The sequence below is a fragment of the Ranitomeya variabilis genome, chromosome 6, assembly GCF_051348905.1.
Source record: "Ranitomeya variabilis isolate aRanVar5 chromosome 6, aRanVar5.hap1, whole genome shotgun sequence".
NCBI classification, from domain to species: Eukaryota; Metazoa; Chordata; class Amphibia; order Anura; family Dendrobatidae; genus Ranitomeya; species Ranitomeya variabilis.
In genome coordinates, this window is record NC_135237.1 from 199,218,974 (window position 1) to 199,238,715 (window position 19,742).

Genomic DNA, 19,742 nt, shown 5'->3' on the forward strand with positions numbered 1-19,742 from the left:
AGGTACAGAGCTCTAAGCCATACTTCGAACCAACGGCAGGACAGTCAGTCACAGGCTGGCTGTCTCACCTACATCACCTACGCAGACATAGGGGGCAACCTGTGGAGAGGGGCGACTCTAGGGTCCCGGAAGAGCTCCGAGCCTACCCGTCATACGGGTGCGTCCCAACCATAACAACTGGGAGGGACGGAAGATTAGCAGAAGATCATCTAATCGAGTTGTGAGGGAACACGAGAAACAGACACAACAGTTGTGGGGACTATCCCGTAAGCTCAGCAGGGGAGGACCACAACACATAGCGCTAGAAGGAAGGCACAGATTTCCACCTGCAAAGGGAACTCTGGAGGTGCCATCGGACCGGCCGGACTTGCGCAGCCTGGTTAACCGTATTCCGGATTGAGGACTTTGAGACCTTCAGTAAAGAGGTAAAGAGACTGCAACCTGGTGTCCTCGTTATTGACTGCGACCGGCACTACACTACCCCCATCATCCACATCTATTACTGTACGCCCCTCAGCAGGGTCACGGACCGGGTCTAGCCACCGTGACAACCCCAGAGCAGAGACTCAGAGGCCCGGTACCGGGTACCCCTCGGCCCTGCGGCAGTGGGGGCGCTACAACTTGGCGTCACGAACAGGATCTACTTAAGCCTGAAGAATCGGGTCATGTGTGCCTTGGAATTGTACTTTATTATACTTGGACTGTGATTTATTGCAAAGAATGTGCCGCGCCATTTACCGCCAAAATTCGCCGCCATTACAGCGCTGAGGAGAGCGCAGGAGAAGAAGAGGGGCGTGGAGTAGGCGTAGACAAGCTGGAGAGCGCGAACGACGATGGCCGCCCAGTCTAAATATTTCTGTACCGTGAGGACGTGTCCGTCAGCCGCCGAGATCCGCCTCATGATTCTCAATGGAGGGCGGAGACAACAAAAACGAAACCGCCCACGAAGGAGAGAGCGGGAAAAGGATCAGGAAGTGACTCACGTGGAGGACGCCATGGCCAGCAGCTCAGAACCCGAATGTGGGGTGGAAGCAGAAGTCTCCCCCAACTACCCGGACGAGTACCGCAGCCAATTCTCCACGGACAACGCTGATCTTTTGCAGGCTGAGATGGGAGACTTGATCCACCAGCTCCTTCAGCTGAACGCGAGGGCCCAGGCTCCACACCAGGTAGCGCCGGAAGGAAGGCCTTTGACATCGGACCCTGTACCACTACCGGAGTTGCTGCTGAGGCCCTCGCCGACACCGCCAGTGGAACCCGCCACGGAGGAGGAACCTGCATTGGCTGGTGAGTCCGTCGACCCTGTCCCGCCGGCGGAGGACTTGTTAATAGGCCCCGTTGCAGCACCCCCTCTCCCTGGGACCCGTAGACTCCAACGCCTGTTACCATGGGAGGAGGCAACGGGCATGGAACACCGCCTGAAGGCCCCGATCGCGCCAACCACCCTGTTGTGTGAGACCCGTGCGGAGCGCACGGTATGCCGCTGGGTGAACCCCGGATCCGACCTCATGGGGTTCCCTGGGGTGAAGACATGGGAAGGGGAGATGGTGCAGGCTCTGAGCTGGGAGGAATACCAGGCCCAGCTGGAACAGCAGTGGAAGGAGAAGGAAAAGGAGTACCAGGCCGGGCTGGAGGCCTACCATCAGAAAGACCTGGCGGTCAAGGACCTGGCCCGCAAGGACCCCACCGCTCACCAGGCCCCGCGCAGGCAGGGCATCATCACCACCTTCAAGCTCCGCGGAGGCTGGGGCTTCATTAAAGAGCCGGGTCTGTATGCGGAGGTGTTTGTAAACTGAAGGGATGTTGAGTTGCATCTCAGAGAGGGCCACCCAGACCGGGATCTCTACCCGGGGAATGAAGTCTCGTACACCAGGCACTTTGGGGAAAAGGGGTGGTTTGCCCTGAATGTCTGCAAGAGGCAGACCCCTGTGAAACCCCCGATTAAGGTGCCAGTGAAGCTAACCCCTGTAGCCAAGGTGCCCCCTTGTGGTCAGCCCATGGTCATTACCAGGACCACCGAGGTCACCCCCACGTGCACTATGGTCAAGACCACGACATGCAGCATTGTCACCTCCACCACCCTCGTGGCCAAGGAGACACCTCTTCCGGTGGGTGGTGCCTGTGCTGCTCCAGAACTGAAGACAGTGGGTACGCAGACCCCCAGATGGGACAACACGTCCCCTTATGCAGGACCAGGTGGTGCGCAATACCCTAGGGGGCTGCCTCCGGCGGTGCTACCTCCTGAGTGGTTCAAGTAACTTATACACTGCAGAAATGCTTTAATGACTGTAAATAGTTCCTTGTTTTCCTTTGCTATTTTGCTGCTAAACCCGTCCAGGGTTACTCTTAAAGGGATCCCTTTGTTGACCCGATATCCCTATTGTTTTTGTTTGTGTTCTACATTTGCACAAGTTATCAAAGAACTGCTGAATCATGAACAATGCATGATACAAACTCCTTGTATATAGTTTGCACCTTCTTAAAGGTGCTCTCTACTGGTTTTACATAAAGACGGACTCTTTGCGAAGATACGGTTCTTGGAACCTGCACTGGAGTCCTTGCTGCATGCGGATTTGCAGCTTGAGAAGTTGCACTACCTCATAGAGACTTGGTCCCCTCTTAAAGGGGATGTTCGCATCCTGCACTTATGAACAGTGTTGCCTTAAGATGGTTGAATGGCAATAATGTCCTGAAAAGAAAGTATTGATGATGTTGATATGTGAAAGTTAAATGTAACCAATTAGTTGATTGTAAGAATTGTTTAATGATGTGTTAGGGAATGAGGACAGGAAGTGAACCCGTAGGGGTTAGTGGTGAGTCCTCTTAGGAGCCATATAGAGATGGCTCAGTGATCTCAAACTGAAAGAAAAACATGTTCTATACTGTGTATAGTAGTGGAAGGACAGTAGGCTCAGGCAGAAAGGAGCGGTCCTGTAACAGAAAGCAGAGGCAGTAGGTCTGGAGCAGTTAGGACAGGCGGTCCTGCAGACGTAAAGTAGGAGAATGTAGCACAGTTGCTTAAGCCTTATAATGTGTTATAAGAAGGTCTTTAGTGGATTCAGAGTGTACATCCTTAAAGGCAATGTTAAATTAATGTTTAAAAATTTTGCACTTAGTAGAATACCCGGTTGGGTAAGAAAAGTTATTTATAGTAGGTTATTTAAAAGTATTTAACCATGTTTGTAACGTTCAAGTGTCCTCACCTCCCATAAAGGGAAGCTCTGTTCAAATATGCTTATTGTAATTGCACTCACAAAAATTGTATGTCTTTTTGCTGACATGTATTGTTGTTTTCTTCCCAGTCCAGGAGTACTGGATTTAACCGGGGGGGAGTGCAGCGCCCCAGAGTCCTGGTCGTTGCAGTACTGTTGCTCCGCCGCTAAGGGGGGCTATGGTACGTCTGATGGCACTGAAGGAGTTCATCTGACCAGGTATCACATACACCAATACATTTCACAGTCGGGCCTCCAGGGGGAGCTAAGGGTACTATTCATTAGGCCACTCCTCACATACTGGTAAAACTGGGGGTCAGGCAGGAAGTTAGAGAGAACGCTGACTGGGTTGGAACCAGGCAACACCTTGTGGCAGAGGGTGTTGCAGGGGAAGATTCGGTAGGGTCCCTGTCAGGGGTGGAATCCTGACAGAGGCCTGGCAAACAGAGAGAAAGCTACGGGACCGCGCCTGCATTTCATAGCGGCGGTGCCCTAAGAAAGGACAAGAAGCGAGATTTATTGTGCTGAGTGAGAAACGAGATCAAAGCAAGAAGGAGAATACCAGTAGGAGTCGTGCTGTAAGATCGAGGCAACATCCTACTGAGGCGTAAACAACTGGCGGCCGGAACGCCGAGGAGGTACAGAGCTCTAAGCCATACTTCGAACCAACGGCAGGACAGTCAGTCACAGGCGGGCTGTCTCACTTAAATCACCTACGCAGACATAGGGGGCAACCTGTGGAGAGGGGCGACTCTAGGGTCCCGGAAGAGCTCCGAGCCTACCCGTCATACGGGTGCGTCCCAACCATAACACCTGGGAGGGACGGAAGATTAGCAGAAGATCATCTAATCGAGTTGTGAGGGAACACGAGAAACAGACACAACAGTTGTGGGGACTATCCTGTAAGCTCTAAAAAAAACAGGGAAATGTGAAATATGTGAAATATGAATAGCATACTGGCTTATGAACTTTATGAACAAACACATGAGATTTTTAGCACAAGATTTGCAAACGTTGTGAGCCCATTCACCAAAACGTCAAGGTAATCTCAGATCGAATGGGTAACTACACTGACTGTCTGGTGTGAACACTTACCTATGGTATCTGAGCTGAATGCCTAATGTGAACACTTGCTTATGGCTAATGACAGGGTAAAGCCTACTTATATAGGATGCTCAGAACCAATTGTGTTGAGATGTAATTAAAACATGGAGAAGGGCAGGGCGTTCAAGTCAGAAAATAATATATAGTAAATAGATCCACTGACCGAACAATATATACACTCACCGGCCACTTTATTAGGTACACCATGCTAGTAACGGGTTGGACCCCCTTTTGCCTTCAGAACTGCCTCAATTCTTCGTGGCATAGATTCAACAAGGTGCTGGAAGCATTCCTCAGAGATTTTGGTCCATATTGACATGATGGCATCACACAGTTGCCGCAGATTTGTCGGCTGCACATCCCAAAGATGCTCCATACAAGGCAGGATGGATCCATGCTTTCATGTTGTTTACGCCAAATTCTGACCCTACCATCCGAATGTCGCAGCAGAAATCGAGACTCATCAGACCAAGCAACGTTTTTCCAATCTTCTACTGTCCAATTTCGATGAGCTTGTACAAATTGTAGCCTCAGTTTCCTGTTCTTAGCTGAAAGGAGTGGTACCCGGTGTGGTCTTCTGCTGCTGTAGCCCATCTGCCTCAAAGTTCGACGCACTGTGCGTTCAGAGATGCTCTTAGGCCTACCTTGGTTGTAACGGGTGGCGATTTGAGTCACTGTTGCCTTTCTATCAGCTCGAACCAGTCTGCCCATTCTCCTCTGACCTCTGGCATCAACAAGGCATTTCCGCCCACAGAACTGCCGCTCACTGGATTTTTTTTCTTTTTCGGACCATTCTCTGTAAACCCTAGAGATGGTTGTGCGTGAAAATCCCAGTAGATCAGCAGTTTCTGAAATACTCAGACCAGCCCTTCTGGCACCAACAACCATGCCACATTCAAAGGCACTCAAATCACCTTTCTTCCCCATACTGATGCTCGGTTTGAACTGCAGGAGATTGTCTTGACCATGTCTACATGCCTAAATGCACTGAGTTGCCGCCATGTGATTGGCTGATTAGAAATTAAGTGTTAACAAGAAGTTGGACAGGTGTACCTAATAAAGTGGCCGGTGAGTGTATATATATATATAAATAGTTTGTAGCAAAAAAAAAGTCAAATATACAATAGATCAATGGCCAAACTTATATGTGCTAAAAAAACAGGGAAATGTGAAATATGAATAGCATACTGGCTTATGAACTTTATGAACAAACACATGAGATTTTTAGCACAAGATTTGCCAACGTTGTGAGCCCATTCACCAAAACGTCAAGGTAATCTCAGATCGAATGGGTAACTACACTGACTGTCTGGTGTGAACACTTACCTATGGTATCTGAGCTGAATGCCTAATGTGAACACTTGCTTATGGCTAATGACAGGGTAAAGCCTACTTATATAGGACGCTCAGAACCAATTGTGTTGAGATGTAATTAAAACATGGAGAAGGGCAGGGCGTTCAAGTCAGAAAATAATATATAGTAAATAGATCAACTGACCGAACAATATATATATATATATATATATATATATAAATAGTTTGTAGCCAAAAAAAAGTCAAATATACAATAGATCAATGGCCAAACTTATATGTGCTAAAAAAACAGGGAAATGTGAAATATGTGAAATATGAATAGCATACTGGCTTATGAACTTTATGAACAAACACATGAGATTTTTAGCACAAGATTTGCAAACGTTGTGAGCCCATTCACCAAAACGTCAAGGTAATCTCAGATCGAATGGGTAACTACACTGACTGTCTGGTGTGAACACTTACCTATGGTATCTGAGCTGAATGCCTAATGTGAACACTTGCTTATGGCTAATGACAGGGTAAAGCCTACTTATATAGGACGCTCGGAACCAATTGTGTTGAGATGTAATTAAAACATGGAGAAGGGCAGGGCGTTCAAGTCAGAAAATAATATATAGTAAGTGTTCACACCAGACAGTCAGTGTAGTTACCCATTCGATCTGAGATTACCTTGACGTTTTGGTGAATGGGCTCACAACGTTTGCAAATCTTGTGCTAAAAATCTCATGTGTTTGTTCATAAAGTTCATAAGCCAGTATGCTATTCATATTTCACATATTTCACATTTCCCTGTTTTTTTAGCACATATAAGTTTGGCCATTGATCTATTGTATATTTGACTTTTTTTTGGCTACAAACTATTTATATATATATATATATTGTTCGGTCAGTTGATCTATTTATCCTGTAAGCTCAGCAGGGGAGGACCACAACACATAGCGCTAGAAGGAAGGCACAGATTTCCACCTGCAAAGGGAACTCTGGAGGTGCCATCGGACCGGCCGGACTTGCGCAGCCTGGTTAACCGTATTCCGGATTGAGGACTTCGAGACCTTCAGTAAAGAGGTAAAGAGACTGCAACCTGGTGTCCTCGTTATTGACTGCGACCGGCACTACACTACCCCCATCATCCACATCTATAACTGTACGCCCCTCAGCAGGGTCACGGACCGGGTCTAGCCACCGTCACAACCCCAGAGCAGAGACTCAGAGGCCTGGTACCGGGTACCCCTCGGCCCTGCGGCAGTGGGGGCGCTACACATGTGTCATCAAACGCGGCAAAACGCATACAAAAAAAAACCGCATGCGTTTTTAATGTTAAACATAGGGAAAAAAACGCATGCGTTTTTTTGCGCTAAAACGCAGCGGCAAAAAACGCAAATGTGAAACCAGCCTAATCCAGGAATTGCACATCCTGAATGGCAAACACACATTTCTCAGGCTTAGCATAGTTTATTATCTTTCAATATTGGTAGTATCTGCCTGATGTGTCCTTGATGTGTCCCAAAATCAGGTGAGTAAACTAAAATGTCATCGAGGTATTGAGGTATATCACCACAAAATTGCCAACCAAATGACAGAAGATATCATTGATAAAATATTGAAAAACGGCAGGGGCATTAGTCAGACCAAATGACATGACAAGGTTGTTGAAATGCCCTTCAGGTTTTGTTAAACGCTGTTTTCCACTCATCACCTTTTCTGATTCCAATCAAATTACAGGCCTCCCTAAAGTCCAACTTCAAGATCCATTTTGCTCCAATAATCTGATTAAACAAATCCAGTATGAATAGAAGGAAATAAGGATCTTGAATGGCAATCCAGTTTAACTTCTGAAATTCCAGAGAAGGACGCAGGCCTCCAATTTTATTTTTTGATGAAAAAGAAATCTGCAGCAATGGAAGAGGAAGGTCTGATGTGTCCCTTGGCAAGACTTTCTGCAATATTCTTCATCACCTTTTGGGGTCCAAATCATTGTATATCCTGGTTCCCGTTCTTGTTGCAGAGAAGCAATACGAAAAAACTTCAAAAGGAGGAGGATAGAGGTATTTACAACAAACCCATGCAACAATCTCAAAATGACTAAGAGTGACTCTCCAGACCACTTTCTCCAATGAAGCCAGAAACAGAATGAAGATTCTATTGCTCGCATGGAGGGAAGCGAGATACAGGTTTATATAATCGAAGAGTGTGGTTCCAATAAGCAGCACAGCCAATAGACAACAAGGAACTCTAAACCCTTTTCATGTCAGAAGAAACCTGCGCTCATCTAATCGCTGTGAACTTCTAATCTCAGATGTACCAGAGACCCCAGCAGAGTGCGGAACAATCATGAAAGTGACATATTGCTGGAAACAATGTCTCTGCCCCTATATTATGTTGCTCTCAGATATGGTAATAAGAAGCTGATGAAAGATTCCCTTTAACAACATTTCAACACTTTTACTATGGAAACGATTAATGGGATAACCCCTTAAGTCATAATTTAAAGTGGATCTGAACTGATACCAGATTGTCCTATACAAACAACTGAATATACATTATTTAATAGATCTCATAGGCCTGGTAAGGCTGGTGTATTTATTATTAATTGTATAAATTTTATATTAAGATGGGAATTTTATGTGAGTCCAACTACAAAATATGACCAAATACATTTAATCTCTGTCCAACCATTCAGACAGACAGCTGCAGCTTCTATTGAGCAGTGTGAGATCTCAGCAGCAGGAGGACAATGGGGAGCTGTCAGTCAGTCTAGGTGCATGAAGAATGGGTTAAACTTTCACAAAGGATTATACAGCCATTCTGACATGGATACAGTATTGTCAGCAGACAACATCCTTATCAGACCTAAGGCCACGGTCACACTATCAGTATTTGGTCAGTATTTCACATCAGTATTTGTTAGCCAAAACCAGGAGTGCGTCACAAATGCAGACTTGGTAACGTGTTTCTATTATAGCTTTCCCTTCTGTTTGTTCCAGTCCTGGTTTTGGCTTACAAATACTGATGTAAAATACTGACCACATACTGATAGTGTGACGGTAGCCTGAGGGATTTCTATCGTAATTTGGTGAAATCTGGAGACACTTATGCGTTAAGTATAAGGTAAGATACATGGCGTTAAGCATTAGCTTAGCTAGACTGTTGAGCTCACAGGTATGAACAAGACAAAGGGGTCATTTTATGACTATAAACAAATGTCCTACTTTTTCTGGACTTGTTAGATGCTGATTTGTATGACGCTAACATGATAAGATTTCCAAGTATGAGGTGCAGAAACAGAACTTTTCGCGGCAGCGATAGGGCTCTCCAGTGCTCTTGCTCCCAGGATGGGTGTTCATCTATGTGTTGGAAACTCATGTTGACATCTGAAATGCCAAGTTGAGTCTCCTGGGTGAGGGAGCCAGCCAATCCCTGGGCAGAGGATTAGAGGGCTGGAGGGTGTGGAGCAGTAGGGGTGTGGGTTGACATCACTTTGTGAGCTTGCATTAGGAGAACACTTCTGCAGCCCTGGTGCTCAGAATGGAGAGGAGCATTTCACCACACGTTGGATTGCGCAGCCTTGTGTAAGCCCTGTATAGTGTTATTATTCTGGTGTTTCGTGGGGAAACATGAGAGGAGTCTATTTTTCCTGCTGCCGCAAGAAGAGTAACAAAAAGCAAACTGAGTGTGATCTGCCTCTACTGGAACCAATTCTGCAAAAGGTAATGCAAACCTCTTACTCTCTAGTAGTAAGGTGATGCCTGCACTGTATATAGGGGGCTGCACTGTATATAGGGGGCCCACTTGTGTCAGGTAATGTTACCGCCCTCACAGGACTAGTCCGAAAACCAAAAGGAATCTGATCTGAACTTTTCCACAACTTGGAATAATCAGATGCGAGCTTGCTCTGCCCTGTCTGTGTACCTGCTCATGCATTGTGGTACTTAGGGAATGCTCCCAGGACTGATTTCTCCTGTGTTTGCTGTAGAATATACAGTTGCCCTCCGATTCTGCGGATTCTTGCTTTGGGTCTGGGATTAGCCCCACAGTGTGGCTACCTGTTGCGGTTTCTGGGCATATCACTTACTGAGGCAGTTTTCAAATTTACTGAAAAATTATATATTCATCCATATGAACGGCCATACGGATTACCTATTGAGCACTATTGGAATTTGTTATTAAGCGGATTTCACATGAAGTTTATGTTGGAATTATAGTCCAAAAAACTCACCATGTGAACGTATAGCTAAAGAATAGCCTGCAGGGAAAGTAAGCTGGAGGCCAGCACTGTCTGCGCCACGGAAAAGTGTAATATTGGAAACACAGACTCGTGTTCTGTCTAAATTATTAGCGCAATGAGTTGACATTTCTAGTAGCTGCTTTGCGTAATTATCCACATTTATCGTTATAAATACGGTAATTCTATAATGTTTTGGAGTTTGATACAAATACTTTGTGCCTATAGGAGCCAGACTGCCCGGCCGCCTTTATGGACCATTTCCAATAGATGGATTTAGCGTATTGCCACACACTGTATTCTGCACCTGGAGGGGAATACATTGAAGGTGGATTTTCCTTTGGATATTAGCAGGAGTCCCCAGCTCTCAGCTTTGTTTCTTTGCTTAGTTCTTTCCTTGTAAATAGCAAGGTTTGATCCCCCCCCTCAATTTTCACTATATTTTCTCCAGGGGGACATTAGCAGAAAGTGATAACTGAGCATTATTGTCTGTGACTGCAGCGTTTCTGCACACTTCACTCCATACATTATTTGTGTCTGAAAACAAGGAGAAAAAAAAAATCGCGTTTTCCAAATCACCTTTTAAAGTAATGAAAACATAGAATCAGGTTGGCGTTGGCTTCTCATAAAAGGCACAATATTAATAAATTTATTATTACACATTTTTATAGCAGCATTTATTCAATGGCGCTTTACACGCCAATCACTAATCACTATAATCAGTGGACAAGTGCGATCCAGAGATTATTTAGGAGACACAATATCAGAGCTTCTTCACATCCATTGGATTCACACAGATTTGCCTGATTTTTTACATATTCTGTAAATATAGAGATGACTGATTACTTAGCACACACATTTAGGGATTTTTAGGGTATGTGCACACGTCCGGAATGCATGCAGAATTTTCCTGAGATAAACCTGAGGTTTTCCGCAGGAATTCTGCATGTGTATTTTTCGCGTTTTTTGCGTGTTTTTTGTGGATTTTATGTGGATTTGTTTTTTTCCGGACACTCCAAATGCCATAATATAATGGGAAATCCGCATAAAATCTGCAAAAATAATGAACGTGATGCTTCTTTTGCCGCAATGCGTTTTTTTGGCGGAAAAAAACGCATCATGTGCACAAAAAATGCGGAATGCATTCTGAATGATAGGATGCATATGTATGCGTTTTTTATGCATTTTTATAGCGTTTTTATAGCGAAAAAGCGCACAAAAAACGTGAAAATTCCTGAACGTGTGCACATACCCTAAGGGCTGTCCCACACGTCCAGATAATTCCGGTACCGGAATAAATCGGTACCGGAGTTATCCGTGTCCGTGTGCCTGGGAACTCACGGAGGCCATACCTGCGGCACACGTGTGCCGCCCGTATGGCGAGTGGGTACCACACGGAGCGTGTGGTACCCACTCTGCATGGTGCTGAAGCTGCGATTCATATCATCCCTGCAGCAACGTTTGCTGCAGGGAAAATATGAAGAATAGTGTTTAAAATAAAGATCCATGTGTCCGCCGCCCCCCCACCCCCTGTGCGCCCCCCCCGCTGGTCAGAAAATACTCACCCGGATCCCCCGTCGGCAGTCGCTCCTTCCTGGTCTGGCCGCGGCTTACTGTATGCGGTCACGTGGGGCCGCTCATTTACACTCATGAATAGGCGGCTCCGCCCCTATTGGAGGTGGAGCCACATATTCATGAGTGTAATCGGCCGCATACAGTAGGAGGCGCGGCCAGACCAGGAAGGAGCGACAGCCGACGGGGGACCCGGATAAGTATTTTCTGACCAGCGGGGGGGGCGCACAGGGGGTGGGGGGGCGGCGGACACATGGATCTTTAGTTTAAACACTATCATTCATATTTTCTCTGTAGCAAACGGTGCTACAGGGAACATATGAATGGCGGCTTCAGCACCATGTGGGGGGGACAGCGCTTACTGTAGCGCTGTCTCCGGCACGCCACACGGACCCCAGACGGAGAATGTCCGTGTGAGGTGCGTGTTTTACACGGACCCATTGACTCTATTGGGTCCGTGTAATCCGTGCGCTCCCACGAACACTGACATGTCTCCGTGTTTGGCACACGGAGACACGGTCCGCACACGGTCCGCACAAAATCAATGACATCTGAACAGATGCATTGATTTTTATGGGTCTACGTGTGTCAGTGTCTCCGGTACGGGAGGAAACTGTCACCTCACGTACCGGAGCCACTGACGTGTGAAACCGGCCTTACATAGAGTTTCACATTTCTGTAGCCCTACAGTAAAGAAAGGAAATCTAAGGCTATGTGCACACGTAGGAAAAAAGGTGCAGAATTTTCTGCACAAAATCCGCATCTCCTGGCAGAATCCACAGCCGTGGATTTGCCGCTGTTTTTATGTGGATTTTGTGCTGTTTTTATGCGGGATTGATGCGGATTTTGTGCGGATTTTCTGTGTTTTTTGCCACTGCTGATTTTTATCATGGAGGGGTGCAGAAACGCTGCAGATCCACATGCACTTCTTTGAAATCCGCAGCAATTCCGCATTGATTTTTCCGCACCATCTGCACAGGTTTTTTTTTATCCCATTGAATAATATTGTACTGTATATCACAGTGTGGATCTGCAGCGTTTCTGCCCGGAAAAATCCGCTGCGGATCCACAGCAAATCCGCATCGTGTGCACATAGCCTAAATAATTTTTTTGTCTTCCTTATACATGTTTTGGGTGCTGTGCAGTGTAAGGCTACGTTCACATTTGCGGTCCTCGCCGCAGCGTCGGGCGCCGCAGCGGCGCCGCATGCGTCATGCGCCCCTATATTTAACATGGGGGCGCATGGACATGCGGCGCACTTGCGTTTTGCGCCGCATGCGTCGCTGCGGCGCCCGCGTCCGGGCGCAGAGGACGCAGCAAGTTGCATTTTTGCTGCGTCCAAATTCAATGAAAAAAACGACGCATGCGGCGCAAAACGCAGCGTTGTGCATGCGTTTTGCTGCGTTTTTATTTGCGTTGTGCGTTGCGGCGCCGACGCTGCGGCGCACAACGCAAATGTGAACGTAGCCTAAGGCGGCATTCACATGTCTGTGTTTCACCTCAACAGCCTGAAAGGCACATAATATACTGTTTAGTGTGGGTTCGGGGGCCCATGGCCAGTAAAGACATCAGAGTCCACACATGGACCTAAAACACAGACATATGCTTGTGGCTGTATGTCGGAATGCCTTTTTACATCCACAGATGTACTGCCACGTTTTTAACCAAATGTGATAAAAATTGAGTTTTAAGAGGTTGGACAGACACTTTTCTATTGAAATACTTAGAATAGTACAATATAAAAAAAAGTAGAAATACTCATCTTATTGATCCCCTGGTAGCCCCATTCCCACATCCCCGGATTCCCCTGCTGGTCTCTGAACTCCCTGCTAAATCTGGAAAGAAAGATGCAGAAGAGCCGGGGGCCCCCAAATAAACTGACTTTCTGCACATCATGGTCACTTACAAGTATATCGCTCATTAGTTGTTACTTACTGGGTTTGACAACGATAGCCACCTAGGATTCGGAGTCAGAGATCCCGGACTGCGCACTAACCTCAAGAATACTGTGTATCACATGTACTGTTACTGCAGATTTCCACTGGAGAATATTCCAGAGCTCGCCTTACTAATAACAATTTTACTTCATAACATATGGAATTTTGCTTTAAAAATATCCAAAGCTAGATTTACACTTTTGTCAGAGTCTCCACATCAAGGTCTGTCACCATTACTGGAAAATGAGAGGAGCACACTGCATTATTGGATGCAATAGGAAAAAACAGTAAGCCAAGCGAAAACCAAAGGGGTCCCCGTCATAGTTAGGGTCCGCATGGCACTTATTGGTCACCTCACAGAAGCAAAATGTCATCCTAGCCTAAGAGAGTTCTTGCTGTTGTGTCCTTTGGGTGTTGTAAAATGAAAGGAAACTAAAACCAAGCATTACTTGTATGAATATGATACCCATGCTCTAATCACATCCACATATATGGCATCCGCAATATATTAAAGGGGAAGTGCCTGCAATTAGGGGAAATCTGTTGCCAAGTCTTTGCTACCCCATTTGAGAACTGCATGACATAGGGGCAGAGACACTAATTCCAGTGAAGTATCACTCAGTGGTCTGCTTAGTGTCATTTTGATAAAGTTCCTGATTTATCTGCTACAGATCTACCATTTCTCTGAATGCTGAACTCAGTATAACCTTGACTACGCCACTGATTGGCAGATTTCTGTAATAATATCCCAGTATATCAAAACTACAGCAAGCAGCCCAGCAAGTGATACATGGCTGGAATCAGAGTCTCTGTTTCTACATTATTCTCTAAAGTTAGATGGCAAAAAGCTGATTCACTTAAAAGGCTTTAAAAAAAAGCAGTTTACCCATATGTCTGACAGGGGTCTCTAGTTTCCATATGTCCTTACACACTTCAACACCCCAGTCTCCAAGATTTTGGGGTTTCAGTGGTTGAACGTCTACACTAATCAGTTCTTCACATCAGAAATTAGTTGTGAACCTCTGTACTCTAGATGTCTGCTGTTCTGAGGCTGCCATACTAGGGTGTCTAATTCTTCACCAGGTCTCGTGACCACTTGGAAAGGCTTAACCTGAAGTAACTAGGCCCCGATACAAAATCTGTAATAGGACCTCCACATGCCATGTGCCACTTCTAATACCTATCTAATATGGCAGAAATGCCTTGGGTCCACTCAGGCAGAAGGGTATATTACTGTGCCTGCTCTTGCACCCCTCTAGCTTTGCCCCTAACCAATAATAAATAATAATAATACACAAATGTACTTTGTGAGTAAATGCAATATATCACATATTACTATGGAAAGAGGACAAAATATCCTTAAATATCTCTATTTGTAGTTCAGATCCTTCAACCATGTAGTCCAAATCTGCACATTTTCCTGCCAATAAATGTGCCAGCTGAAGCTTGTATTAGGGTTTACATTGTGTTCATATATTGGCAGGAAAGTTTGAAATCTGTAAATGTTGCACCAGAAATCTTTGGACATAACTAAAAATATTCTAAATTGTTCATTGAGTATATCTGAGAGTTGTTTGGGTGTATTTGGAATAGGCAAAATCAGTCTTGACTTTCCAAATAGGAATGTTGGCCAACAAGCATCGAACAAGCCATGATCTTGGGGAACAATAGCCAGACACGTGAGACGACGACAGGGCTTGCAGAAGGGTCCGACTTGTATTTCAGATTGAATTAATCATATATGTTCCAGAATAAAATACAATCCAGATTATGCCTGCCTATTGTAAATGATCTCAAGTAACGCTTTATTTGCCATCTGAAATAATCCTCATTTTACTTTATTGCATTTATCTTTCCAAAAAATAGTCTAGTAATTAATATATAACCAAAGGTAGAAAATAATTGCCAAAAACTGACCTAAATTGTTTCGACAAACCATCCCATTCAGAAAGTAAATGAAATCCCAGCTGGCATCTCAGGGGGTTCTGCCAGCACTCGGTGTGCCGCCTGAGAGATAGAACAAAGCTGTACTGCAGCATCTCACATTCATGTCAGCTCTCCAGCCACATCAGGGAGCACAGAGCTGCATTCTGTCTGTTTGCGTCTGCTAAGGTTTCAGCAAGGATCATTTAGGACTTTCATTCAAAGCAAGTCTTTGGCAACTACTCTCCTGGGGGATTCTTACTGCGTGCCATAAAGGAGGACACAATGGCTGGATTCCTTTACAGAAGGCGCTGAGTAATCACAAATGTGTTACTTACTCAAGGTATAGGTTTTCAAGATAAACAGTGTAGGTGCTTAAAAGCAAATAACATAACTCAATACTTCATTAACGACTATCTTTCCTTAGGTGTATTTATCATAATATTATAATGCTCTATTATTTTTTTTTCTAATAATGGAGTTTTTGGAATTAAAAAATAAATAAATATGACTAATTCTGCCATACATACTTTATATTCTAACTTTCAGCCAATGCATTTATAAATCTGGGTTCACATCTGTGTTTTCAGGGTTTTTTATGCCTGAGCAGATCACATGTGACATTTTTCTGCACATTGTGCACTGATCCAGAATCCAGAGACATGTCCAGTGTGACAGCTGATGCCACAGTATGAGACTGTACAGAAAGTTATATTATCAGCACTTATTACTATGCTGGAAGGAATTAGAAGTATGAAACATATGAACATGGGGCTTAAATAGAACTGTTACATTTCTAGTTGCTGGGAGAAGCCATTTCTGTCCATTTGGGCCACTGATTGACTGCAGCAGTCACGTGCTAATCGCGGGTCAACAAAGCGAAGGAGCGCTGCTGAAGGGTCCGGCCTTGTTTCAGGGAATGAATAGAAGAATACTGTTTACATTGGACAGCACGGTGGCCCAGTGGTTGGCACTGTTGCTTTGCGTCCTGGGTCCAAATCCCACCAAGGAGTTTGTATGTTCTCCCATGATTTGTGTGAGTTTCATCCCACACTCCAAAGACACATTGTGAGCCCCAATGGGGACAGTGATGATGATGATGATGTTTGTTGCACAATATGGTGGTGCTATATAAGCAAAGTATAATTAATACATTATTTTAGTTCGCAGCTGTCTATACATAATACTGAAAGTGTAGCTCAGTCCAGCACCACTGTCTAATAGGAAACGTCTATATCAGATGATCTCATAAGTAGATATTTTACTCATAATGTAAAGATTTACTGTTTAGTCTGATGATAACTGAAAGAATGATTCCCAGTAATATAGCTAAATTACAAAACAAGTGCAGACTTGTAATAAACGCACAATACAGCGCACCACGGTTCTAGAGATGACACCTTATCATCCGCTGTATCACTAGCTGTAAGATATGTCATACTTCAGCAGGCTAAAAAGTGATAGACAAATAGATAAGGGAAGGATTTTAGGTGACGCTGCAGTCAAACACGTTTTATTACAACTGTCCCAGATATACTGTAAAGAATTCCGCTGACATATAACAACTGACTAAATCCCCCATAACTACTGAATAAACCCCCCGTAACTACTGACTTAACCCCCTGTAACTACTGACTAAACCCCCTCCATAACTGCTGACTAAACCCCCCCTTAATTACTGACTAAACCCCAGTCTCTTGATGTACAAAACTGATAGAGACATACCCCAAGCGACTTGGAGCTGTAATCGCAGCAAAAGGTGGCGCAACAAAGTATTAAGTTAAAGGGGCCGAATAATATTGCACGCCCCACTTCTCAGTTTTTGAATTTCCACAAAAATTAAAAATAACCAATAAATTTCGTTAAACTTCACAATTGTGTTCCACTTGTTGATTCTTCACTAATTATTTACATTTGGTATCTTTATGTTTGAAGCATGATATGTGGGAAAAGGTTGAAAAGTTCCAGGGGGCCGAATACTTTCACAAGGCACTGTAACAACTAACTAAACCCCCTTCATAAATACTGACTAAACCCCCCATAACTACTGACTAACCCTCCGTAACTACTGACTAACCTCCCATAACTACTGACTAACCCCCCCATAACTACTTGCTAAACCCCCATAACTACTGAATAACCCCCCCATAACTACTGACTAACCCCCCATAACTACTGACTAAACCCCCCAATAACTACTGACTAAACCCCATAACTACTCACTAACCCCCGTAACTACTGACTAAACCCCCAATAACTACTGACTAAACCCCCCAATAACTACTGACTAAACCCCATAACTACTCACTAACCCCCGTAACTACTGACTAAACCCCCAATAACTACTGACTAAACCCCCCAATAACTACTGACTAAATCCCTCATAACTACTTACTAAACCCCCCAATAACTACTGACTAACCCCCATAACTACTATCTAACCCCCCTGTAACTACTGACTAAACCACCCGTAACTACTGACTAAACCCACTCCATAACTACTGAGTAACCCCCCATAACTGCTGACTAAACCCCCCATAACTACTGACTAACCCCCCCGTAACTACTGACTAAACCACCGTAACTACTGACTAAACCCCCCAATAACTACTGACTAAACCCCCCCCATAGCTCCCAAGTGAAAACTGAAGTGAAAACTGTAGCTACATCACGTGTTGGCATATTACATTTTGCAGCGGCCATGATGACACAAAGTCACAGGTTTCAGGTTCAGTCATTTCCCATTGATGTAAAATTGAAACAAAATCTCCAGGATGATTTGAAGCTATAATTTGGGCTTCATGCGCACTGCAGCGTGGCACTTGGGAACCATGGACTGGTGCTGCTGGGTGATGGGCCATGCAATGCACCATTGTCTCTTTAATATGGAACTACAATGTCATCTTTATTCTTGTTATTATTCCGCATGTTATTCAATAGGGAAAAAAGAGACCACATCAGAGAGAAGTTCTTCACCTTTTTCCGATCTCTATAATTGTACACTGTGTATAGTTCTTTCACACTGCAAAGGATTATAAGAAGGGATGAAATGGAGGAACAAAGAACTATGCGGTGCATTCATCCGCTAGGCCTGAGACCTTTTGTAACAGGTGGTGGAGCTGTTAGGGCAGATCATTCTTTTGTGTGGATGTTGTTACTATCTATCCTGTTTCATTTTTCCCAGGGGCTGAGAAGATTTCCCTGTAATAGTCTTTACAAAGTGTGATGCTGCCCTTTACAAGATGAGACGATTCCCATAATGCGATGGGAAATGAGTCCATGGCCTGCTTATAACGTCACAAATACAAATATTAAGAAGCACTTTCACACAAAAATATAAATATACTTGTGTGTGGACTCAATATGTATTACTGTACCTACCGGACTCTTAGGCTATGTGTACACGTAGGAAGGGTCCTCTGCGGGTTCTCCCGCAGCGGATTTGATAAATCTGCAGGGCAAAACCGCTGCGGTTATCCCTGCAGATTTATCGCGGTTTGTCTTGCGTTTTCCGCTGCAGGTTTACTCCTGCACTTGTTTTACTATTGATGCTGCATATGCAGCATCAATAGTAATGTTAAAAATAATTTAAAAAATGGTTATACTCACCCTCCGATGTCCCGATCTCCTCGGCGCTGCACGCGGCGGTCCGGTTCCAAAGATGCTATGCGAGAAGGACCTTTGTGACGTCATCGAGGGTCATGACCGTGACGTCATCGCAGGTCCTGCTCGCATAGCAACCCTGCGACCGGACGGCGCGTGCAGCGCTGAGAGGTGAGTATATCATTATTTTTTATTTTAAGTCTTTTTTACACAAATATGGTTCCCAGGGCCTGGAGGAGAGTCTCCTCTCCTCCACCCCGGGTACCATCCGCACATGATCCGCTTACTTCCCGCATCGTGGGCATAGCCCCATGCGGGAAGTAAGCGGATCAATGCATTCCTATGTGTGCAGAATCGCCGCAATTCCGCACAAAGAAGTGACGTGCTGCGGATTGTAAACCGCTGCGTTCCCACGCGTTTTTTTCCGCAGCATGTGCACAGCGTTTTTGGTTTCCCATAGGTTTGCATTGTACTGTAAACTCATGGGAAACTGCTGCGGACCCGCAGTTGCAGAAACGCTGCGGATCCGCAGCAAAATCCGCGACGTGTGCACATACCCTTACACTAAGCTAGAACACAGGTCATGAACACTGATAATGTTAGAGGTAAGAAGTTGTGAAATGTCTCCAAATAAATAGAGAAAACTTTAAGGACGGGTGCACACAATTCGGAACTAGCAGAAATTTGGACACATCCTATGTTCACTGCACTAAAGGGCTGCCGTCTATTGAACGCAGGTAAATCCACAAGTGTTCACTGAATCGTGCAGATTTACAGCATCCAATGCATTCTAATGGTGAAATTTCTCTTGCGAAGACAAGTGCCTCTGCAAGACAACTTGACATGCTGCGG

The 19,742-nt window shown here is 44.9% G+C and overlaps 1 protein-coding gene and 1 long non-coding RNA gene across 3 annotated transcripts in view; both read left to right on the forward strand.

Moving 5' to 3' along the window:
• The window catches only part of LOC143781059 (uncharacterized), a 49,925-nt gene extending 42,533 nt beyond the window's left edge, over positions 1-7,392 (forward strand). The window contains exon 4 of the long non-coding RNA XR_013216523.1: positions 7,356-7,392. This is a non-coding gene — a long non-coding RNA (uncharacterized LOC143781059). The remainder of the gene's footprint in view (positions 1-7,355) is intronic.
• A 1,710-nt stretch (positions 7,393-9,102) lies between these two features.
• TNS3 (tensin 3) overlaps positions 9,103-19,742 on the forward strand; it is a 586,621-nt gene continuing 575,981 nt past the window's right edge. The window contains exon 1 of one of the 2 annotated variants that reach the window (XM_077269387.1): positions 9,103-9,340. In XM_077269387.1, coding sequence (XP_077125502.1) covers positions 9,248-9,340 — 93 coding nt within the window. In that variant the 5' untranslated portion in view covers positions 9,103-9,247. The remainder of the gene's footprint in view (positions 9,341-19,742) is intronic. The other variant, XM_077269390.1, reaches the window with a different exon arrangement.